This window comes from Telopea speciosissima, chromosome 10 (genome assembly GCF_018873765.1).
Source record: "Telopea speciosissima isolate NSW1024214 ecotype Mountain lineage chromosome 10, Tspe_v1, whole genome shotgun sequence".
Lineage (NCBI taxonomy): Eukaryota > Viridiplantae > Streptophyta > Magnoliopsida > Proteales > Proteaceae > Telopea > Telopea speciosissima.
The window spans coordinates 47,933,667-47,958,579 of NC_057925.1; the positions used below are offsets into that span (position 1 = coordinate 47,933,667).

At 40.1% G+C, this 24,913-nt stretch overlaps 2 protein-coding genes across 4 annotated transcripts in view; both read left to right on the forward strand.

Moving 5' to 3' along the window:
* The window catches only part of LOC122641962 (nuclear pore complex protein NUP133), a 31,873-nt gene extending 13,594 nt beyond the window's left edge, over positions 1-18,279 (forward strand). For both annotated transcript variants that reach the window (XM_043835317.1, XM_043835318.1), the window contains exons 6-8: positions 137-473; positions 16,964-17,031; positions 17,641-18,279. In XM_043835317.1, the coding sequence (XP_043691252.1) occupies positions 137-473; positions 16,964-17,031; positions 17,641-18,174 (939 nt within the window). In that variant the 3' untranslated portion in view covers positions 18,175-18,279. The remainder of the gene's footprint in view (positions 1-136; positions 474-16,963; positions 17,032-17,640) is intronic.
* LOC122641964 (chlorophyll a-b binding protein 5, chloroplastic) lies at positions 2,540-23,057 on the forward strand. 2 transcript variants are annotated; one of them, XM_043835321.1, is made up of 4 exons: positions 2,540-2,551; positions 12,481-12,492; positions 20,859-21,013; positions 22,227-23,057. In XM_043835321.1, the coding sequence occupies exons 3-4, from the start codon at positions 20,871-20,873 to the stop codon at positions 22,876-22,878; spliced, it is 795 nt and encodes a 264-aa protein (XP_043691256.1). In that variant the 5' UTR covers positions 2,540-2,551; positions 12,481-12,492; positions 20,859-20,870; the 3' UTR covers positions 22,879-23,057. The 2 variants fall into 2 exon arrangements, with proteins under 2 accessions (XP_043691256.1, XP_043691255.1); XM_043835320.1 differs by lacking the exons at positions 2,540-2,551; positions 12,481-12,492 and adding an exon at positions 3,259-3,302.
* The last annotated feature ends 1,856 nt before the right edge of the window (positions 23,058-24,913 follow it).

Genomic DNA, 24,913 nt, shown 5'->3' on the forward strand with positions numbered 1-24,913 from the left:
CTGATCGACCAAATTTTACTGTTCATTGCTATTTATGCTATTAATGTTGTGGATGCATTTTTATTCCCTTTGGCTGTTATTTTCCTATGAGATGCTTTTGTTTCTCTGAAATGGTATGATAATATCTCTTGTGCAGCATGAGAGCATGGGACCTAAAGGAGGGTTTAGTTACTTCGTGTTTAAACAATTGTATTTGAACCACCAGTTTGCTAAGCTGCTAAGGCTTGGGGAAGAGTTCCAGGATGAGCTGGCTGTGTTTCTAAAACAGCACAAGGATCTTTTGTGGCTTCATGAAATACTCCAAAACCAGTTCTCCTTGGCTTCAGAAACTCTGCATTCACTAGCTCTTTCTGAAGTTGATACCCCTGTTTCAGTAGCTGAGGATGAGCGCGAATTTGAGCTGACAAACTCCATGCCAACTCTGATGGAACGAAAGCGCCTACTATATCTTTCCAGGATAGCAGCGATGGCAGGTTATTTTTGCTTACGCTGTTTTTATTCAGCATATTGGTTTTGTTCCTTGCAAATTTTGTTGTCTTATACCTTTTCATTTGTTTATGCAAAGCCCTAACTTGAATCATGTGTCAAGTTGCCAAATAACAACATTCAATTTCAATTTGCCCTCTTGTTCTTTATTCTCTTAAAAATATGAGTCAACTAGGTTCGTGCTGACCAAAATGACATACTGAAATGACAGTTGATATTGTTCATTAGGTTCATTTACATGTGGAAGTACCAAAATTTTTAGCGCCTAATTACATATATGGCAACTATTTGTATTTGATATCACAGCTGTTAGTCCCACCCTTGTCTTTCTCTTTACAAATGGCATTAGGTGGAGAGAGCTCCTCAAGTATATGAAGACACCAAGGACTGAACAAACTGAGGTGGGACTATATAATTCTATAACTCTTAATAACAAAATTATGATGGGACAACTGTTTGCATTTCATATCCAAGGAACCAGGTAGCATTTGTATGCACATGTTGGCACACACACACACACGTGCATGCATGACTATGTGTGTATGATTTTCATACGCATAGTAGTTTGCCCAATTAATCAACTTGAGTGCAAGATATCTCCAATGAATTAAAACCTCATAGTTTACACCCAGTAATTACATGATTAGAAATGGGTAGACCACTGTGATTTAGGTGTCTAATATAGAATCGTGAGTCTAATGCATGCGTTAAGTGGTGGTGGAAATTTAAGCCATTACATCATTTACGTAAGTGGATATTTATAGGATCAGTTGTAGTTAACTATTATTTTGGGAAGAAACAAATTGGTATTGATTCTTTATCAATCTATTTGCAAGTCATTTTATACAGGTCTAGAGGTTTTTTAGGCTTCGTTATTCAATCATTTACTTATTTTTGCTGTAAATATAAGAAATGCTTCAAAGAAAATAGGTTTATAGATTTCTTTCAAATCCTGAACTATGGTTGTTTTCAATAAGATTTAGATACTTTGTAGTTCTGAAAATCTGCTATCATTTTTGTTAGAGTAAAACTTTTCAAAATGGTCCACCTTGATAAGCTTATCAAAGTGGCCCAAATATGTGCCATATGGCAGACCGGATGGGGCCCAAGTTATGTAGACAAATAGACCCTAAGGTCCCCTTTTCACATGTAAAATTTCAGCCCAGAGTTTGCCAAGTGGGAAAATGATGTAAGTCACTTAGAGTTTATTTTATTAAAAATATGCTTTGGGTTGGGTTATATATGTGTTGGGCTTTTGATCCCATGGATTTACTTTGTAATTGTCCAATTTAATGGGCCTAAAATATGGGTAGAAAGTAGGAAAACGGGATTTACTTTCTTATTTTAGTTAGAGTCTTATTTTGAGTTTATTTTCTTTATTATTTCACTTTCCTAGTCAATTTAGGTTACCTTATTAGTTAAGGATAGGGTTAGGCCTTTCCTTTTTAGTGTCCAAGTCTATTTTTGATTCTTCTATATAAGTTTGTAAGGGAGGCCATTACACACGAATTTGATTAATGAAATATTGGCTTTAGCCTTTGTTAAAAATCCTGAGATAGGTTGGGTGAGATGCCCAGGGTGAGCTGAGATAGCCATCCCCTTCCCCAACCCCCTCCATCGATCTCCAATCAAGCTCCATTCAAATTTCAATTCTGCCATAGTCGATCTCATGAAGAAACATATTCAGTTGCTGGAGTTTCTCTGCAAGGTTCAAGATATTTTCAAACAACAAGTAAGTCTGAAATTGAAATTCTGCAATTATTCTTCTTCCCTTCTAGGAGGTCACATGCAAGGTGATTTTTACGAGAATTCTGCCCAGCCAAATCTAACCGTTAGGGCCTGCTGAAATTTTTATAGAATCTTCCTCAAACCCTAAGAGAGACTTCATCCAAATTTCATTACCCATATAATCCACACTCTCCTAAATTTTGATCGAATCTTCCTCAAACCCTAGGATTCCTCAATTACTTCAGATTTAGTCATCTGATTTAATTATAACTTTCAGAATCTCTTCTCTCCTGTATAATCCATTCTCTCCTAACTTAACCCTAACATCTAACCCTAGGTCCCATCAAAATCTAACCCTAATTTCACAATTTCACATAATTTGACCTAGCTGATTTTCCCAATCCATAGCAGATCCTGGTTATTGGTTCTAGTTGGTCTCCTACCAATCTAGAATTACATTAGAAAATAGTTGTTTCAAATTCTGGACTATGGGTGATAGCACAGTAGTGGGCAGAGTATTGTAGGTGTGCATGGATGGATATACATGGAAATTGGGGATACATATGCCAATACATGGGAGTTGGGAGTCCGGAGTCGGGATTGTATTTGATTGAATTAGGCTTGGAAATTTGACTTTTGGGTAATTTAGACTATCTACTATTTATCCAACTGTCAGAATTGCCAAATCATCATTTCATGTGGCACAATGAAAATTGGTCACTTTGATTAGCTCATCAAAGCTGGGCTGCTCAAATGAAATTTTCCCTGTATGTTAATACTAACTCATTATGCATATTTGAAAAAGCAAATATACTCCATAAGTCTAAGTACACCCCTTGACAACCAGTTGGCCCTTGAGTCTTTCAATGGTGCCATCTGGATTGTACTTATGGTGTACACCCAAAGACACCCACAAGATCCTTACATGGAGACAAATCCACCAGAGTCAATGTTTGACAAGACGATAAAGCATCCATTTCTGTGTCCATGGCCACTTTCCACCCAGAATGAGTTAAGGCCTCATGATGATTTTTAGGTATGGAATGAGTAGATAAAGAAAAAGCAACATTATGGAACAGAGAAGGAAGGTGTGAAATGGGATAGGCAGCCATGGATTTTTGAGTGCAAGTGCGAGTACCTTTGCGAAGTGCAATTGATAAGTCATGAGGAGAGACCTCAGCAGGGTAACAAGGTTAAACCATGTAGAGGGCAAAGTAGAGGCCAGAGCTGGAGTAGATGACTGTCTTCTTTCGTCATGTATAAACCTTGAGAGGTGGAACCGGAGGAGGAAGACCTGCAAGTGGTACAACAATAGGAATAGGGGTGTTATGGTCAGCAGCTGCACAAGGAGTAGTAGGAGAATAAAACACAGTATTCTCGAAAAAGGTAACATCAACACTAACATATTGCTGATGAGTAGTAGGATCATAACACTTGTAGCCCTTCTGGGTCCTAGAATATCCTAAGAAAATGCACTTAACTGTACGAGGCGACAGTTTATTAACACGAGGTTGCAAAATATGAACAAAACAAAAACAACCGAAAACCCGAGGGGGAATGGAAAATATGAAGGTATTTGGAAATAAAATGGAAAACGGAGACTGATTAGATAAAACAGAGGAAGACATCCTATTAATTAAATAACGCGCAATTAGAACATCACACCAAAAATGTTTTGGGACATGCATATGAATCATAAGAAAACGAGCAACCTCAAGGAAGTGTCTATTTTTTCATTCAGCCACCCCGTTTTGTTGAGGGTGTATGAACAGCTCGTTTGATGAATCATACCATGATCTGAACAAAAAATAGAAATATTACGCTATGTATACTCAAGAGCAGTTATCAGATCGGAAAACCTTGATAGAAGAACTAAATTGGGTCTTCATTTCATAATAAAAACTTTTGAACATAGATAAAAGCTCAGAATGATCTTTTAACAAATAAACTCAAGTCAAACGGGAATGATTGTCCATAAAGGTTGCAAAGTAAGAAAATCCTAACCTATTTTTAACATGACATGGAACCCAAATATCAGAATGAACCAATGAAAATAAAAACAGACTCCTAGGCACACTACGAAGAGGAAAAGAGGACTGGTTATGTTTTCCCTGTTCACAGGGGCTTCACACTCAAGACGGGAAACGGACTTGCAACTAGGAACCATTATAGTTGTCAAGGCGGCAAGGCGACCCCAGGCGATGGAGAGATGCCTAATCGCTTAGGCGACAAGGTCGCGCCCGCCTAGGAGTCGCTTAGGCGACCAAGGCGCCCTCAAGTGTTATTTTTTTATTTCGCCCCTTTTTTAAAATTATTTAGTGTGCTACAATATTTTAGTATGGTACAATATATACTTTATATCACCAAAAATCAACATTAAGCCTCCTCAAGTCATCAAAATCAGCATTAAGTCACCTCAAGTCATCAAAATCAACAATTAGCCACATCAAGCCATAAAAAATATGATCTTATCTATAAGTAATTAAATTGCTCTTGATTTAGCGAGATGTTCTTGTTCTCTAAGAAGTTTGACTAGTCAAATTGTTTTAGTTTTACATGAGACTTTTTGTATTAGTTAGAGCACAAAATCAACTTTCCAACAAATCCAAAAGTGCTTAAATCTGATTTATATTGAAGAAGTTATGTTCCGTTCAAACCTTATATGGTCTGTGCGAATGCTGTCAAAATCACTCTAAATAAAAATATTTTTTTATATATCAAAACAAATGAATATTTTACCACACTTTTGGTTTTTAGCAATGTTTTACCATATTAAGGTTTATAGAATTTTTAGATTTGAGAAAAACCCCAGCATTTGAAAGTTGAAAATTTCACCTACTGCCAAAAATCCAGTTTTTGGTATTGGACTGGGGGGTTGACTTTTTATCCTTTTGGAATTTTTTTTTTAAATATTTTTATTGGATTCAAATAGGGGGTATTTGCTTATTTATGAATAATATCTTAAGTAAATGAATTACAAATTGTAATTTAAGTTCATTTACTTAAATGATATTTGACATAAATAAGCGTCACCCGGTACCAATAAAAACCAGTGCGAGGTACCCTGCAATAAGGCGGCTGTCGCCTGGGCCCCAACAAAACCGCCTGGACGCCTAGGCGATGCCTTGACAACTATGGGAACCATGTAACTGAAGCTTTAGTAGAGATAGATGTCCCAGACGAACATGCCATTTAAACGGTGAAGGTCCACATAGATGTAGCCAGTAGTTGTACAAGGTCCAGTGCCATCCAAGTAGTAGAGCCCTGCCTGCTCAAGCTCTCCACCAATCATCCTCCTTCTTTGAAGGTCCTAAAAAACACAGTAAGAAGGGTAGAAAATAATAGAACAGTTAAGTGATTTATTAAGTTGGCTAACAGATAAAAGACTTAAAGATAACTGGGGAACATGTAAAACAAAGAACAGAGTTATAAAAGAACCATTAGTAAGAATAGCAGGAGATGAAGCATGGAGTGTGGACAAGGAAGAAAACAATTCAGACTTACCAGTCATATGTGTAGAAGCACCAGAATCAATAATCCATGGAGTGGAGGGCATGATGGAGAGAAAGGCGGATGTACGTGTGTAGGCTAAATTGGCTATAGAAGTGGATGCATAAGTCTCAAGCTGTTGGAGCCGCTGGAGAATTTGATTGTAATCCTCTCAAGACAAGAAGACAATGGAAGATGCTTCAGATGCAGATGGTATAGCAGTGTCACCCGAAGACTCTTTGTAGAACTCTCAGTGCTGGTAGTGTTAGCTAACTCATTTGCCCATTCCGGATGTCCATGTTTGGCCTAACACATATCAACAGTGTGGTTGGATTTGCCGCAAAAAGAACACTAACTTGAAGATTTATTAGTAAATTGCCCATCTGAACCGCAACCATTGGAATCATGACCACGACCGTGCCATTGGCTACAGCCCCTTCCTGAAGAAGTGGAACTTCAGCCTCAACCTGGAAAGAAAGCCGAACTATCCTAAGGAGGAGTGGAATCAACTTTAGAAGGAATAACCAGACAATTAATGCGAGAAAACACTTCATTTTCATTAAGTGAAGGTACCTTCTCTCTAGTTAACTGTTAGCTTTTGTTAGCTAAATAGAGAATGAGAAAAAGAGAGAATGACTTGAGTGAGTTGAGACTCTCCTCAGTCCCTCTATATAGATTTCATTAATTAGGATAGAATTACAAGTATACCCTCCATAGCTGACTATGATAGCTAAAGAGAGAAATAAAGAAACAAAATAACAGAGGAAATGCCCAAAGTATCCTCATCGAGTTACATAACTTAACACTCCCCCTCAAGTTGGTGCATATATATCATGCATGACCAACTTGACTAAACTAGGATGCAATAGCTTTCCACTTAGCCCTTTGGTGAAGACATCTGCAAGTTGATCTCTTGACTTCACAAAGGGTATACTGATCTGCCCAATTTCTAACTTTTCCTCGATGAAGTGTCTGTCAATCTCCACATGCTTAGTTCGATCATGTTGCACTGGATTGTGAGCAATACTGATTGCCGCTTTGTTGTCACAGTACAACATCATTGGATGATGAACAGAACCACCAATATCCTGGAGCAAACTCTGAAGCCATAATAGTTCACATATGCCTTGAGCCATGGCGTGGAACTCTGCTTCAGCACTGGACCTAGCCACCACATTTTGCTTTTTACTTCGCCATGTGACAAGGTTACTTCCGACAAAAGTACAATAGCCTAAAGTAGACTTTCTGTCAGGGTTACCACCCCAGTCAGCATCTGTGTAAACCTCAATGCAGAGATGATCATGTGGAGATAAGAGAATCCCCTTCCCTGGAGCTGACCTCAAGTAGTGGAGAATACGAAGAACAACAACCATTTGGGTAGAGTAGGGATCATGCATGACCTGACTGACCAAACTAACAGCAAATGCAATGTCTGGTCTCGTGTGGGAGAGATAGATCAGTTTTCCCACCAACCTTTGATAGCGCCCCTTATCAATTGGATCACCATCCTTCTCTTGTAGTCGAGTAGTAGCCTCCAAAGGGGTGTAACACGGGTGACATCTAAAAGTAAATCTAGAACATATTTCCTTTGGGAGAGGAAGATGCCTTGGGAGAACGGGCAACTTCAATCCCAAGAAAGTACTTGAGTTGTTCTAGGTCCTTAATTATAAATTCTCAGCCCAAGAATGTTTTTAGGTGAGAGGCTTCCTCTGCATCATTGCCAGTCACCCCTATGTCATCGACATAGACTATAAGAAGAGTAACCTTATCTCCATTCTGCTTGATGGATAAGGTGTGATCAACATTGCTCTGTTTGTATCCGATAGAGACCATTGCTTTATGGAACCTGTCAAACCAAGCCCAAGGAGATTGTTTCAGCCCATATAATGCCCTCTTCAGTCTGCAAACCTTCCCATGAGTCTTGTCACAAGAAAAACCTTGAGGGACCTCCATATAGACTTCCTCCTCCAGTTCTCCATGAAGGAATGCATTTTTCACATCCAATTGCTGCAAATCTCAACCAAGATTGACAGCATATGATGATAGCGAGACCCGAACGGTGTTCAACATAGTTGTCAAGGCTGCAAAGCGACCCAAGGCGCTGGAGGGGTGTCTTAGCGCTTAGGCGACAAGGCGCCCCCAAGTGTTATTTTTTATTTCCCCCTTTTCTAACGTTATATAGTATGCTACAATATTTTAGTATGCTACAATATATACCATATATCATAAAAAATCAGCATTAAGCCTCCTCAAGTCATCAAAAATCAATATTAAGCCACATCAAGTCATCAAAAATCAACATAGAACTAGAAGACAATAAAACTCAAGAAGCAAGCTATTGGAAGTTTGAAACAACCAAACATACATATGGTTTATGCTAGTCTCACATTTGGTTTATATTGTTCTTAGAAAATATGATCTTATCTATAAGTAATTAAATTGTTCTCGATTTAGAAAATTTTTCTTGTTCTCTAAGAAGTTTGACTAGTCAGATGATTTTATTTTTAAATGAGACTTTTAGTGTTAGGTAGCACAAAACCAGCTTTCCAATAAATCCGAAATTGCTTAAATCTGATTTATATTGAAGAAGTTATGTTTCCGTCAAACCTTATTTGGTATGTGCGAATGTTGTCAAAATCGCTCTAAATGAAAATGTTTTTTTAGATATCAAAACAAATGAATATTTTACCGCACTTTTGGTTTTTAGCAATGTTTTACCATATCAAAATTTTTAGATTTGAGAAAAACCCCAGCATTAGAAAGTTGAAAATTTTACCTACCGTAAAAAATCCAGTGGTTGACTTTTTATCATTTTTTAATTTTATTTTTTAACTATTTTTATTGGATTCAAATAGGGGGTGTTTGCTTATTTATGAATAATATCTTAAGTAAATGAAATACCAAATATAAAAACATTTACTTAAATGATATTTGGCATAAATAAGGGCCAATGGCGGGTTTGATACCAAAAAAACCAGTACAAGGCGCCTTGCAATAAGGCGGAGGTTGCCTAGGCCCCAACAAAACCGCTTGGACGCCTAGGCGGCGCCTTGACAATTATGGTGTTCAACTCTGCCACTGGGGCAAATGTCTCATGATAATCAATCCCATAGGTCTGGGTGAAGCCCTTGGCCACCAGCCTGGCCTTATATCTGTCCACTGTTCCATCAGGCTTCTGCCTGACAACAAATACCCATTTGCAACCGACTATTTTCTTGCGCGAAGGAAGAACCATCAGCTCTCATGTCTCATTTTTTGATAAGGCCGCCATCTCTTCCAACATGGCTGTCTTCCACTTTAGAAATAGAGGAAAGAGAGGACACAAATGCATAATTGGAAGGGGACAAAGCATTATAGGAGACAAAATTGGTGATAGGATGTTGGGTACAAGATCTAACACCCATACCGGGTAGCAATAGGTAAGTCAAGAGAGGGATCCTTATCAGGTAACGCAGTGGAATCTGGATCTGGATCAAGGTCTGACTGTTGAAGAAGTGGTACAGTAGTGGTAATCTTTTATGTTTCCGGCTGAAGACTTGATCCATAGGGATTTGACTCAGGTCTTCGTGTCCCTTGAATAGGAGGCACACTAGAGACAGGAGCTTCTGGAGAAGAAGGCTCCCCCTGAGTAGGAGCTGGTAGAAGAGGCTGCCCCTGAGTAGGAGCGGGTAGAAGATCAGACACATCTTCAAACACCGGATTATGCTCCCCCTGAAGAGGTGGCTGAGAATAGTATGCCAAAGATTCATGGAAGACAATGTCCATGGTAACAAATGTACGCCGAGAAGGGGGTTGATAACACTTGTATCCCTTTTGGGTGGCGGAGTAGCCTAAAAAAATACACTGGATGCTCTGAGGATCAAGCTTACCATGAAGGTGATGATTGCGAGCATAGAGATTTTTGGGGGGGGACCACAAAGGAGGAGGAACCTTTAAGGAGGTCAACAGGAGTACGCCCATCAAGGATAAAAGTAGGCATACGGTTAATGAGGTAGGCCACAGTGAGTATAGCATCACCCCAATATTGAGGAGGAACTTGCCGTGCAAACATAATGGCCCGAGCTACTTCCAAAAGGTGTCGATTTTTCCTTTCGGCGACTCCATTATGGGCAAGGGTGCCTACACAGTTGGTCTAATGGATGATGCCATTTTCAGCCAAATAGGTTTGGAATTGACCCTCCATGTATTCTTTGCCATTATCACTCTACAGAATTTTTAATTTGGCATTGAACTGGGTTTGGATCATACAATGGAATAGCTGGAAACATCGAAAAACCTCACTCTTGAGTTGCATCATATACACCCAAGTGGTCCGAGTAAAGCAGTCAATAAAGGAGACAAACCATCTATAGCTAGAAATAGAAACACAACGGGCAGGGCCCCACACATCAGTATGAACTAGAGCAAAAGGAGAAGTACTTCTTTTATTGATTGGAGAGTAAGTAGAACGAGTCTGCTTAGCTAAGACACAGGCTTCACATAAAAACTCATCCTTGTTACAATCTTTAACTAACCGAGGAAACATAAAAGCTAAAGTTCTCAGAGGAGGGTGACCAAGCCGACAATGCCATAGATGGAGATCCGAAGAAGTTGCTGAATGTAACTGATGAGTTGAAGAAGAAACTGATGGTGGACAAGTCTGACCAGTGTCGAGTATGTAGAGACCACCATGTACCTTACCACCCCTAATCACGTGGCCCTTCTCCAGATCCTATATGACACAATGAGAAGGAAAGAAGGTTATTTTGCAGTTCAAATCTTTGGTTAGACTACTAATGGAGAGAAGATTAGTAGGAAAGGAAGGAACATGCAAAACAGAATTTAGGGTAATGGTAGGGGAGCAGTGAATGGAACCCTTTCCATGAATGGGAGAAAGGGAACCATTCGCTGCTTGAACAGTATCTCTACCAGAACAAGGAGAATAATGATGAAATACATTAGAGGAGCCAGTCATGTGGTCAGTGGCACCAGAGTCTATGATCCAAGGACTGGAAACTGTCGATGCACAATGACTACCGACCGGAATACCTGAGGCAAAGTAAGAACCAAAAGAGGTAGCTGATGCAGGTGCCGTGGTAGGTGCAACGGAAGATGGCTGGAGTAGGCGACGAAGGGCAAGTAGCTCATCCTGAGTGAAACCAATGTCAGCAGAGGGAACTTTAGTAGTAGGAGCAGTAGCTTCAGTCAGATTGACCTTTGGTGTGAGCTTCCCCCGGCCTCGTTTTGCTTCGAAATCAGCATGCTTCCCATGTAATTTCCAACACTGAGCCTTGGTGTGATAGGGTCTGTGGCAATGCTCACACTTGACAGGCTCTTTGGAGACAACATTACCACTGTCAATAGTGGCAATAGGAGCAGGGTCTGTAGTAGTCTGTAGGGCAGACCTAGCAACAGTAGGAGCTTGTAACATCGCAGCCCAACGAGTCTCCTCTGTATGAATCATGGCAAAGGACTGCTCCAGTGTAGGAAAGCGAGACTGGTTCAGCACTTGCATTCTAATAGGGTCATACTCCACATTCAGACCAGCCAAGAAGTCGTACACACGGATACTGTCGACGTGTTTACGGTAGGTAGCAACATCAGTAGGTATAGAGGGCTGATAAGCGGAGTAATGATCCAATTGCTGCCACAAGCTCTTGAGTGTAGCTTAGTATGTAGAGAAAGACATCTCCTTCTGAGTGAGCTCATTAGCCTTCTTACGAATCTCATACACTTGGGCAGCATTCCCAACACGCCCATAAGTCTCCTTGGCAGCACTGCAAATCGCATGAGCTGTCTCCAGAAGCATGAAGTTGTCGGACAGACCTGGTTGTATAGATTGCAGCATGTATGACATCACCATGGCATCATTGGACAGCCACTTCTCTTTCGGAGATCCATCAGGTGGCATAGGGTTGGTCTCAAGGATATGGCCAGTCAGCCCTCGACCAGCAATGGTCAAATAGGTGGTCTGAGACCACTTGAGATAGTTGGAACCATCCAGCTTGATTGGGGCTGAAAAAGGAAGGACGTCTGTCCGGGGCTGCCCATCTTGCGCAGAGGTTGCAGAAGAGGCATCTGAGCATGTCATTGAAGTAGCCCAACAAGGAAGGAAGACCCAATGCACTCAACCAAGAGAAACCAGAAACCTTAAGATCGATAAAGGAGATAATTGATCTTAAGAGGCAATTTATCAAACACCTGGTAGGCACTCTTGAAAGATCACAAAATCTGAGGCTGAAAGTGAGGTCGAAGATTGCTCTTGATGGTAGTAAGCTACTCCGAAGGAATCAGCAACAACTAGAAGTGCAGCTGCTCTAATCAAGGAGTCAATTAGAGTTAAGGTTCTGGAGAGAAAAAACTGAAAAGAAAACTGAAGAAGAAGATCGATTAGGGTAGGATCTTCATGGAAGAATGGAAATAAGTGATGGCTGCTGATTAGGATTGAAGAGAAAGAATCTCGAATGCAAAGGGATCTCCTCCAAAGCAACTAGCAGCAGAAAAAAAGAAGCCCAAACCCAAAAGTCGATAAATCTCAGGGTTTTGAAAAAAAACCTGAAAAGAAGTGACTGATTGGAATAAGAGGCAGATCAGAAGATTTTGAAGGAGGGATAGATGCTGCAAATGTGATGCAGGTGAAGATCCAATTGAGGGAAGAAGGGCCTATAAGAGAAAGTAGGCTAAATCTTCAAGGATTTGGAACTCTTCAGTACCGCAGGGAGGGCGGCAGCATCTCAAACCAAGTTAAGAAGGAGGGAAGGGACCGAAGGTAGAAGAAAGGGAAAAAGAAGGGAAGAGAAGAGATGGAGGGTTTGGGAGATTGGTTCAGAATAGGGTTAGCTCTGATACCATGTTAGCTAAACAGAGAATGAGAAAATGAGAGAATGACTTGAGTGAGTTGAGACTCTCCTTAGTCCCTCTATATAGATTTCCTTAATTAGGACAGAATTACAAGTATACCCTCCATATCTGACTATGATAGCTAAGAAGAGAAATAAAAAACCAAAATAACAGAGGAAATGCCCAAAGTACCCTTATCGGGTTACATAACTTAACAGCTTTTATCCGATTGATAGTCAGGATTGAGACCGTTCAAAAACTTGGTAACATGAAACTCAACCTTCTGATGCTTCAACTGCTCCACATTAGTAGTGAGAGGTTGATGAATCTGAAGTTCTTCACTATTGCCCTTGTAACCGCTGAAGTACTCATTCAAAGTTTTATCCCCCTGTTTGAAGTTAAAACATTTTCTCATACAATTCATAAATCCTTGAAATATTCTTCTCTTGAGAGTAACGTTCTTGTAAATCTTCCTAGATACTTTGGTGGTGTTATGGAACATGACATTAGCAGCAATAGAAGGTTCTATACTGTTCCATAACCATATCTTGATAGTGGAATTCTCATGCATCCACTCTTCATAGGCCGTAACTGAGGCTGGGTCTTTAGGATCAGGACTAGGAGGATCATCAGTATATACTTCATCTTCCCTTTGCCTGCACAGCTTGGGCCCACAATAGATAGTTAGAAACTTCAGAGAGTTTAATAGTAGTGATCTGAATCTGAACATTGTCATAGGTGGTTGAGGGTCAGCTATCAGACCAGATAGAATATGCAAAGGTATAGGAATCAATTGTGTAACTCCCAATCCACCAAGCCAACACAGAAGGAATACAATCAAGTAGCTGCAACAATGTATATAAGAAAACCAGAAGCTGGCAGCAAATAAAACTCAAAACAGAGTACCAAAATCTGCAGATTTGAGTGATTTCAGATTACCAGAGATCAGCAGGTTGTATTGACCTGAAACTGTAGTCAAGTGATCCCTTTGAGGAGTGTAGTGAAACCCCAAAACAGTAACCTAATCAGGTGGAAGGATCAGGAGCAATCAAAGGGTCTGAAATTTGACTCAAAAACAGAGTATCGCAGGTGACCTGGGAGTTTTCTGATTCTAGAAAATCAGACCAGCAACTAGGACTGAAAGTCTGATCGAGATCTCCATTATATGCCTCCTGTAAAAAAAAAAAAAGGGTGTACCTAGTGCACGAGGCTCCCACTACTATGGGGTCCGGGGAGGGTCATAATGTACGCAGCCTTACCCCTCACAGAGAGGCTGTTTCCAGATTTCATGCCTTCTGTCATCCTTCAAAATATCTCCTTAATCAGATGGTGGGATAGAGAGAACCAGCAAGCCCAAGATTTGATAGAAATTCCAGAATTTGAGAGCCGCAACTGAATATAATTGGACTCCTTCATATCTTCTGACAGAGATCTTCATAGACTTCAATAGAAAGTTGAAAGCAGACCCTAGTTTAACTTCATTACATCATGAACTAGGGCAATAGGTTGTAGATAGGCAGCATAGGGTGCTACAGCCAGTAATCGAAGATAAATCTTGAAACACCAATCAAACCATTACTTTGTAGAGGATCAACTACTGGTTTATTTGTGCTCTGATACCATGTTGCAGTATCAAAACTAATAGGCAGAGGTAAGCTCATATCCCGCTAGCATTGGTCCAGCAATCTCAATTGCGAAGAAGAGAGATTCTGTCTAGGGAGAAAACAGAATCGTTTACCTCTACAGGCCCCTTTCCACTCATATTTATTTTTGTGTGAAACTGAGAATTACATTACAACTCAAGTTCCCTAATTAGAAAGAAAGTAGAACTACTTAAGTTACCTAGTTAGAATAGAAAAATAGAATCTAATCTAACTAGAAAAGACAATACAAATCTAACTTAAGGTAACCAGCCACGATAGGGACACTCCCTCTATCGTGGCACATTCCACACTGTACCCCACGATACATAGCTGTAACATTAACACTAAAATAGAATTAGACTCGAACCATAGTTGTCATGGCGTCCTGGCACTGGAGAGGCAAGCATGTCGAGCTTCGCCATGGAGGATGTATAAATATCGCCCGATATGGCCTCCATGGACGCCATACCATGATATGTGGGCATATCGGTCGATATTAGTGTATAAAACTGGGGTTTTAAAATTTTTTTTTTAAAACCATTTAAAAACTTAAATGCTTTTTCCTTGATTTGTATTGGTCACATTAACATAAAAAATTAAAACCATTAAAGATTAAACAGTACAATTTACTACTATACCCTAAATCCCTAATTGGAATTGAAATTTGGGGGATTTTAGAAATCGCAAAGTTTGTCAAGACAGAGGAGAGACTTCGTGAGACGTCTGGAGACTGAAGGAGTCAAGAAGACAAAGAAGTAAGAAGAAGAAGAAGAACTACTGAAGCTGCAAGTCTGCAACTCTCGGCAAGTTCGAACCCCTCCGGCAACCTCCAGGTAAGTAATTTTTTATTTTTTATTTATTTGGTTCTTCTTCTTCTTCTCCAATCTCCCAGTCCTCTGGCGAGTGCGACTCGATCCTTCTTCTTCTTCTTCTTCTTCAATTCTTCTTCTCACTTCTTTGTCTTCTTCACTTCCAGCAAATCTCTCCGTTAGTTCTTCTTCTTCTCACTTCTTCGTCTTCTTAACTCCTTCAGTTCTTCTTCTTGCCTTGCAATTGCAGGCTTGCACACAGTCACAGAGACACAGACCTCAGTTTTTTTTTCTTTTTTCTTCTTCTTGCCTTGCAGTTGCAGGCTTGCACATAGTGACAAACCTCTCAGTTTTTTTTTTTCTTTTCTTTTTTCTTCTTCTTGCCTTGCAGTTGCAGGCTTGCTTACAGTCGCAGACCTCTCAGTTTTTTTTTTTTCCTTTTTTCTTCTTGTTGCCTTGCAGTTGCAGGCTTGCACACAACCTCTCGGTTTTTTGTTTCTTCTTGCCTTGCAGTTGCAGGCTTCCACATAGACAGAGAAGGTGTTTTTTGTTTTTTCTTCTTCTTGCCCTGCACAGCCACACATACACAATTACACACACACAGACAGGGAGAGAGTCGAGAGACAGAAGGGGGGGGGGGGGGAGGGATTTATTACAGCCAGTAGTTCTCTCTGTTTTTTTTTTTTTTTTTTCCTTCACTTGCCTTGCAGTTGCAGGCTTGCACAGTCACACAGAAGGTGTTTTTATTTTTATTTTTTCTTCTTCTTACCTTGCACACAGGCACACATACACAGTTACACACACACAGACAGGGAGAGAGTCGAGAGACGGGGGGGGGGGGGGGAGGGATTTATTACAGCCAGTAGTCCATCACTCACAGTCACAGTGTCACACACAAAACAGTAGCAAGCACATATTCAACTCCATAATTTCAGTTTTTTTTTCTTCCCTTCAGCGTAATGTTAATCTGCTAAAAACCAGTACTTTGATTTTGTGCTTACATGCCTATCATTTGATTTTTCAACTTTATTATCAGCAAGACTATATTGCTTTCAATTATTTGATAGGCTAATCTATGTTTTCATACTTTCATATACACTAATGGATATTACACTTTCATGAATTAAACCATAGTATATTAGTGGTACACTTTCATGTTGATTTTTTATGTTATAGGATATATATTATAGCATACTAAATGACATTAAAAATAGAGAAAATAAAAAATAAAACATAGTCGACATGCTAGCCATGGCGGGCGACATGTCGATATATCGACGTGACACCCCTCCACCGACTTGGATCACCGTGACGCCGTGACAACTATGACTCGAACTGTATCTACGGCTCCTATGATTAACTAACAGCAACAAGATAAAGTTATAGTTAAAATAACCCTAATTAAAAAATGCCTAACTGCATCACTCTTATTCCAAGGGATGTGTTCAGCATCACAAAGCTTCTCCTTGCACTCACCTTTGTTGCCTTTCAGAAGCCACAGCTTCTGGAACCTACCTTCCCAAAACCACAAAAAGAAGCTTACCCAAACATGTACATAAATGTATGGACAAGTGCAATTTTGCTTAATACTTGAAATTTATTTGATATTATACCTTATTTCTAGTCATGGTTTGTGTAAGAATACTACCTGTCTTAATTTTTCTTCTTTAGTCATCTTGGTTATCCACTTTGTCTATGTTAAAACTTTAAATTGATTGCTTGATATCCATGGACACCATCACACCAATACTTCAGACATTGTGTATATATATTCTCACCTTGGATGCTCAGTGTGATTTGGTTGACTTGGTTCTCATGGAATGTTGGTAAGGTTTTGTTGCTCAGTTTCAACTCAAAATTTCTCAAACTTAATTACTGTTTTTACTAATATTGTATATGGTTGTAGGCATTGACTTATCTTGATCATAGAGTAATATTCCTTTTACTCTTTGCAACATGCACTACTGACAGATACTCAATATTTAACAGGAAGGGATGCTGAGTTTGCGGAAAAGACAAAGTGCATTCATGCAGAGATAGCAATTCTGAAATTGCAGGTGTGTTGTATTTCGAGAATAGCTCCAGTTCCCATATTCTTTCTTTCTCTTTAGCTGAATCTTTCTCTTCCTAGTAGACTTCCTATTTAGAGAAGGAGGGTCTTATCGGCTCACGTGAAGCCCATCTGAACCGACTCAAACCCTAACATGAGCCCTTCCCAACCGACAAATCAGGTGGGTGGAGGGGCAAGGGAGACCATGTCCGGCCAATGCCTGGAGAATTGTGAAGAAATTGAATTAGAAAAGAATAACCTAGAAGAAAAGAGAAAAAAAGAAAAGAAGAGGGATAGAGGTGCAGACTAAAAACTTTTGGCATTGAGAGACCTATCCAGATCTTGCCACAGGTTCACCAAATGAATCCTGATCCTAACCTGAAAGCTAATTAGGCCTTAGCAATACTTATCCCATTAGGGACGAATAGGATGAGGCTGGTTTTCCATTTAACATGCCCAATTGCCATACTTCCTAATCATTGAAAAACCTCTGTAGGTTGTTTATGTGTGGGTGTGTGTGTGTGTGTGTGTGTGTGTGAGTGGGTGATAAATTACTTGATGATGGTCTCTGCTATCAAACTTGAATTCAATGCATCTGTTTTTTCTTTCGCTGCAGGAAGAAATTGGGCGATTTCTCCCTGATGACTTTGAAAAGCAAGTCATTGGATCACAGCTTCTTCCTCCAGAAGAACTGATTGAATTGTGCTTGAAGGGTCAATCCCCAATGCTTTCCTTGCTGGCTTTTGATGTGTTTGCCTGGACCAATTCCTCTTTCAGAGAGTCCAACAGAAGCCTTCTTGAGGAATGCTGGAGGAGTGCTGCCAACCAGGATGATTGGGGTAGTATCTATCAAGCATCCATTGATGAAGGCTGGAGCGAAGAAGAGATCCTGCACATCCTGAGAGGAACATGCCTCTTCCAGGCTTCATATAGATGTTACGGACCTGAAGCAGCAACCTATGAAGGAAGCTTTGATGAGGTCCTGCCACCGACACAAAATGAGCCAGAGTTTCCAGTGAAGCACGTTGGCTGTTCCGTGGAAGGGATCTTATTGCAGCACAAGGATTTCCCGGAGGCAGGTAAGCTAATGCTAACGGCAGTAATGTTGGGAGCCGATATCAAAGTTGAAGATTATTCGCCTATGCAGTGATGATGATGTACATCCATTTTTCTTGGTCTTGTAATATTAATGGGTCTTGTGAATTACATTTTCTTTACCTTAATGTGCATGAAACAGTTCTCTTAAAAAGATGTGGGCAGCATGGGTTGAAAGCGTTCAGATTTTACATGGAGATCATCTTTTTATTAATCACGGGAAGACTTATTTCACCAACAAACAGCAATTTTAAATATGAAAAAAAAAATCTTGTTATATCCTAAGTTGGTGAAAAAGAGAGAAATTGCAACCTCACTTTCTCTTTTTTTTAGGGTAATACAAATTTTTTTTTAATGAGGGGAAATCTGATCATTTCACATGATACAACTACAGTTCATGGCATATACCCAAACTTCTGTCTGTTAATCAATTTAATGGGGTAAACAGCAGAAGGTATTCTGCCTAATAAAGCGGATACTTCAGGTGTTGCTTGGACAAAATGGAAGATATTGTCAATAAATAAAAGTAGGGTGATAGAACACTGCTTGGGCCTCTAGAGCCTGAACACACATGCTAGCCAATGGGAGCACGTGCAAAAACATTGATCGGAGCAGGATTTTTGCATTTCTATGGGGGTAGGGTGGTATTTTCCATGGGGCAGAGTGGTACTGTGTCTAAATGCAGGAGCCATAGTGGCCACGCGACCTGGTAGCATTCTTTTTCCCATAGAAGTATGTCTTGTTAAGTAACATCCTTGAAATACTGTCATAGTTAAGGCAGTCAAACCAACTCATACAAGCTCCAAGTGGTTCATTCATCTAACCATAGGCTAAAGTTACTTCGGATTCTCCAATATTTTGTTCATTAACCATTCCTGATTCTTTTATTTTCAAGTAAAGATCATTTCCTTCACGAGTACAGTTGCCTACTCTGCCAAATACAAATACACCGCCATGTGACAAATCACAACATGGAACTTAAAAAGAATTAGGTAGAACCAAAAAATTTGTAAAGCAGATTTTACAAAGATTCGAGTAGATTATTATTTTTAAGAAAAAGAGGGACATGGATGCTAACCAAACTTTGCCTTCCTACCATATTATTATCTACATCAGAAAATGTAGTCCAAGAACCCAATTACATTTTAAGCAAGTTGTCCTTATTGGCATTGGGATGATAAAAATTTTGCATCTCCGCACCGTAGAACATGTAATACAGGTTTGATCAATTACACACATTAGGTGTTAAGGGTTAGTTCAAAATTATGTGCAGGTTCTCCAAAAGATTGTAACACTTGAATTGGTTACTCTGCATGGGCAACAGAGATCAACACAGTGGAGATGTTCTTCCCAAATTAAGGTTTCATAAACCCTAGCTCTCAAAAACTAAAGAGAGAGGAGAGTGCACCATAACTTTCGAGGATTCTCAAAATCTAAAATCGTTGGCTATTAGTTGAGTGTGTCTCTCTCCTCCCTAGCTACATACAATATAAAATGGGAAAGAGAATGTTACCTAGGCGCGTGTGGTACGTTGTCCCTGTGCCCAGACACAGGGGTGGGCGGAATGACCACTGCACCCCCAAGAAATTTCACCTTTCCATGGGGCTCAATGGTCATTTCTCCTGCCCCTATGTCTAGGCATAGGGACAGCACATTGCACGTGCCCAGGTAGCATTCTTTCTCCCATATAAAATACCACCTCGTAGTCTCCCATGTTGAATTCGTCAACCAACTAGTATATCCCAATAGGGTGTTCCTATTAAGGTTGTAGTTGTACAAAGCGAGCCTAACTCATTTATAGTAGCTAGTATCATTTACTCAATAAATAAAACCAATTAAAAACAAGTGCAACAACAGTTGAAAATAACATCAAACAAGACTATCTTTGTGGGACAAAGAGAGTACATTACAATTTTAATCAGATAATAATGGCATTAAAAATGGAACAATTTCAAATTAAGATTGCTACATTCTACGTCCATTTACTCAAAGAGTATACCATACAAATTTATTATGTATGGATGATGAAATTTCATTGATACAGAGCCAATTCCAATAGACTTATTGAACATTCCCATTGACGTGCATCTAGCAGGAATTGAATCTACGAATTTACCACTTATGAGTTGAACGCTTTAACCATTCAGCCATGGATGCCTAATTATTAAGAGTTAGGACCAGATCGGATTGGCTAGAAGTTCAGGTGTGGCTCGTTTGATTTGAGCCGACAAAGGGTTTGATGTCCTTTATTTATCATTAAAATTTCACATCAAGAATTAAATACTTAAAACAGGTAAAAAAAAGTGTCAAATTAGGATCAGAACCGCCGGAAATCAACTCATTCTGGATTCGGTTTCACATTCCAGAGTGACAGGATCAGGTCCGAACCAATTAATGTCCGAAGTGGCAGTAAGACGGGTAAGGATGAGATTATAAGTAAGTGTGGGTCCCAATACGAGATCTTCCGGTGCAACGTGGCAGAACGGTGGCCTGTAGTCTTGTTGATCTCACCGCAACAGTATTGATATCCTTCGAATCCTGATTCGAGAGGTTTGAGGACCAATGGGGTGGTGCTGACGTGGCAGATTATCCTCATCCACAACATTCCTATCTCTCCTATTTTAGAGGTTCCCTCACAAGTCACCATTCACAAACATAAGCAAAGCTTAGTTTCAGTTCAGAGAGAGAGAGAGAGAGGTGCAATTCGTAGTAGGAATTAGGGAAAAACAGAAACCCTAGCAGAAAGGAGTAATGGCAACTTCTGCAATCCAACGCTCAGCTTTCGCAGGGCAGACGGCTTTGAAGCAACAGAATGAGTTGGTTCGGAAGGTCGGAAACTCCGGTGGCCGCATCTCCATGCGCCGCACAGTTAAAAGTACCCCACAGAGCATCTGGTAAGTAGAACCCTACGTTCAGGAATTGTTCTGATCATTCAATGACAGAAATTTCATTCTATGGAGTGTTTCCGACATTTTTTACTCTTGAGTGGTGGTGATGATTTTGAATTTGTTTCTGGTGAGGACACTGGTTTGGTGATCAACCATGGCGCAGGTTAGATCGGAAGTATTTGAAACAAGGATCGCTTAATTGATTCAAAAATTTTATTAAATTTAGATTGGATTTGAACAGAACTCTGTTCTAAGAATCTGTTTGAGAAGTTTAATTACAGAAGTTTCCATCTTTTTTCATGAATTTATCTCATTTTAATTCAAGAAACTGTAAATCGTTTCTCATCATAAGAATACTTCCTTTTTTTTTCGTAAGAATCATTTATACGTAGTTATATTTGTTTCTAATAAGAATTAAAGAAATGCTTTCCGAATAACCATTCAAGAAGAACACAGCCTAAGAAATAAGACTTCATATCCTTTACATGGAACAGTATTCATTCATGTACAGTGCCATGCCACTTCTATAGTGATTCCAAATTAGTGGTCTCTAGTAAGGACTCCACAGCCTTGGCTGCTGTAGAACCTGGGTCAACTCTGTTCAAGCTTATAAAACACAGTATCGGTACTGTATCGATCATCCGATTCAAGATTAAAAAAATTTCTTTTTGGTCGAAATTTTACTTTTTGATAGTATTGGCCGATCCATATCAGTGCCGTGGCGGGAGCCTAGTAGAAACAGGGTTTTAGTTCACCGAAACCGATATGTATCCGGTTCAATTTGGCCAAAAATGCAAAACAAACTATCTTTTGACTGATATCATCGACATGTATCAGTTAGGTATCGGTCATGGGTGATACCAATACGGCCAATCGTACAACGATACCTAAAGCCTAGGGCATGATACCGAAATTTAGGACACTGTTCTGTCATTACCGTCACAAAATTGGAAGAAAAAAAAAGTCCTCTCCAATTCCCTAAATGTGTAGTGTGGTGCAGTTCCGGGTGGAGATGTCAGCACCTGCCAGGTCGGACATCCAATAAAAAAAACGAAATTTATGAGCTCAGAGAGCTCAAACCGTTGGATGTCCAAGCTGTCAAGTGTCGATCTCTCCACCCTGAACTGCTGCACGTTGCATCATTGGGGAATTGGAAAGGATTTAAATCCCACAAAATTCATTGAAAATGTTATTGATCTGACTCCGGAAAATAAATCAGGTACGGCCCAGACAGGCCCAAATACTTGGGCCCATTTTCTGAGCAGACTCCATCATACCTGACTGGTGAATTCCCTGGAGATTACGGGTGGGACACTGCCGGGCTGTCAGCTGACCCGGAGACCTTTGCCAAGAACCGTGAGCTAGAGGTTATCCATTGCCGATGGGCGATGCTCGGTGCACTCGGTTGTGTCTTCCCTGAGATCCTCGCAAAGAATGGCGTCAAATTTGGCGAGGCAGTATGGTTCAAAGCCGGGGCTCAGATCTTCTCCGAAGGTGGACTTGACTACCTAGGCAACCCGAACCTGATCCATGCCCAGAGCATCCTTGCAATATGGGCCACCCAGGTTGTTCTCATGGGCTTTGTTGAGGGGTACCGAGTTGGTGGAGGCCCACTAGGAGAAGGATTGGACTCGCTCTACCCAGGTGGGGCATTTGACCCATTGGGCTTGGCTGATGATCCAGATGCTTTTGCAGAGTTGAAGGTGAAGGAGATTAAGAATGGAAGGCTGGCCATGTTCTCCATGTTTGGCTTCTTTGTTCAGGCAATTGTGACAGGGAAAGGCCCAATTGAGAACCTTTTCGACCACCTCGCAGATCCGGCGTCCAACAATGCATGGGCTTACGCGACTAACTTCGTTCCCGGAAAGTGAATTTGACTGAAACTCAAGCTCCCTTATCCCTCTCCCTTAATTTGTATGTAGCTAGTACTATTATATTATGTAGTCTTCTAGGGTTTGTTCAATCATGAATATGTAATTTTATGGGAGATGAATGCTTTGACTTGTATCTATTTTCAGTGATTTAAAATGAAAGACATTGCTTCTGAAGAGCCAAATACTGGATACCTATAGAATGTTGCATTCTTTCTTTAAGAACTTGAAAAGGGACAAAAAAATTGTTGGGCACTGTTCAAATGGTTCTCTAATGAAGCTTTTTCTCTTTTGAGATTGGTATTTCAATTTCAAACACAGAGAAACTGTTAGGGAGCATTGCAATCGTCCTTCGTACTTACCACCTTTTTTGTTTTGGGGGGTTTTGGTTCTCTGGAGCAATTCTAATAATTAAGAATCATGTTAGCCACAAAATTACTTCTCTAAAGTGATTTTGAAGCTTTCATTTTTTTGAATCTTTTTTCCTTTATGATCCAGGAATGCTTCTTCACTTTTCCGGGGTACTTGTGATCATAATTCGTCCACTGTTCGCATTAAAGAAGTATTTTCAAGAAGAATCATTCTAGAAAATAGGATTTATGAAAGCAGCCTTTCTCTTTTGCCATCTTTATTTTGTTCTAAATTTGCTTCATGGCCATGATGGAGAAATTTCAAGGAGAAGAATGACCTATCTGATTGGAGAGTTAATCTTCTTCTTTTTAATCTTGCTGTGTGTAGGGCGGGGGTAAGACGGTATTTTCTGTCTTGCTGTGTGTAGGACGCACGATAGTATCGGACAAGCGGAATAAATAGCTGACTTGAAAGGAATTTTTTTTTTTTTTTTTTTTTTCCATTTTAGCATGCTAGAGACATTTTTCTTGTTACTGCAAGTTTTCCTAATATTTTGTTCTGTTTTATCCATAGGCCTTTAAATAGGGAAGCTCATTTTCTTTCCTCTGGTGCTCTTTTTCTTGTAAAAAATAAAAATAAAAACCAACAATTGCCACAGAACATGTTTGGGGCTCTCTAATTTTCCAAGCGGCAACTCAAGTACACATATGGGATGAGGCAAGGTAGGGCAAGGAAAGTAGGAAGCGGATCCTCTCCAGCACATCCAGCGTGCATGTGAAAAACGCCTAAGATGCTGTCCTTGGGTGTGTACCGCCTGCCCAGCCGTCCGATGCACGTTGGATGCACTCGTGTGCTGGAGAAGATCTGACCCTAGGGTTTTCAAATACTTACCATACCAACCCTAAACAAAAATCGGCCATAATATACCCAACTCCATTAGGGACGGGGTGAACACTTCTAAATTTTTTTTTTTTTTTTTGGTTTTTTTGGTTTTTGTTTTTTTTTTTTTGGGTGACAGGAGGGGTATCCGACTTTAGGCCGACTAAATCCCCCCTGGGTTTATACATGACCCCCGCGCCACACACGAACCGAGAGCTTCTGGACCCTAGTGAGCCTCAGGTGGGTGGCCCCAAAAAATTATGCAGCGGCGAAGGTTTGATCACAAGACCTTGCTTCCTAACCTCTGAATTTTACAAAGACAATTACATAAGGACTGAGTTTTCGTCAACCCATAGTAAAGGAGAATTTTTTAACGATCGTTACGGTAGTGGGATACGCATTGTTGTAGGAATCATTATCGTCTACGGTTCCCTGACCGGTGCAGTTCCCTAGTGCCTATCACAAGAGGGGGGGTGAGACCCACCCAGGGCACCTGACCGAATACTCTGCCCAAGTGGGATCCACTCTCCTCTTGTGAGAGGCACTAGAGAACCACACCGGTCAGACACCACATACGATAAAATTTTTCCTTATAGATGGAGAAATAGTTTCAAGTGTCAACTTTCAATCTCCTCTAGTAAGGATAATGATGATAGTAGAATTATAGGTGAACCATTTGTGGGGAAGGAAAACTTTCTGCTTTACACCCCACCTTACCCAAATAGAAAAAGTTCTATAGACACTAGTTTGTTGAAAGTGCCACATAAAGATGTGAATTTTTAGGGTTTTTTTTTTTTTAAATAAG

What these genes read in the sequence shown, in the direction of transcription:
- LOC122641964 (XM_043835320.1), top strand. An exon ending in AGTACCCCACAGAGCATCTG is followed by an intron (nt 21,014 to 22,226) that starts GTAAGTAGAACC and finishes AAAATAAATCAG; the next exon opens with GTACGGCCCAGACAGGCCCA.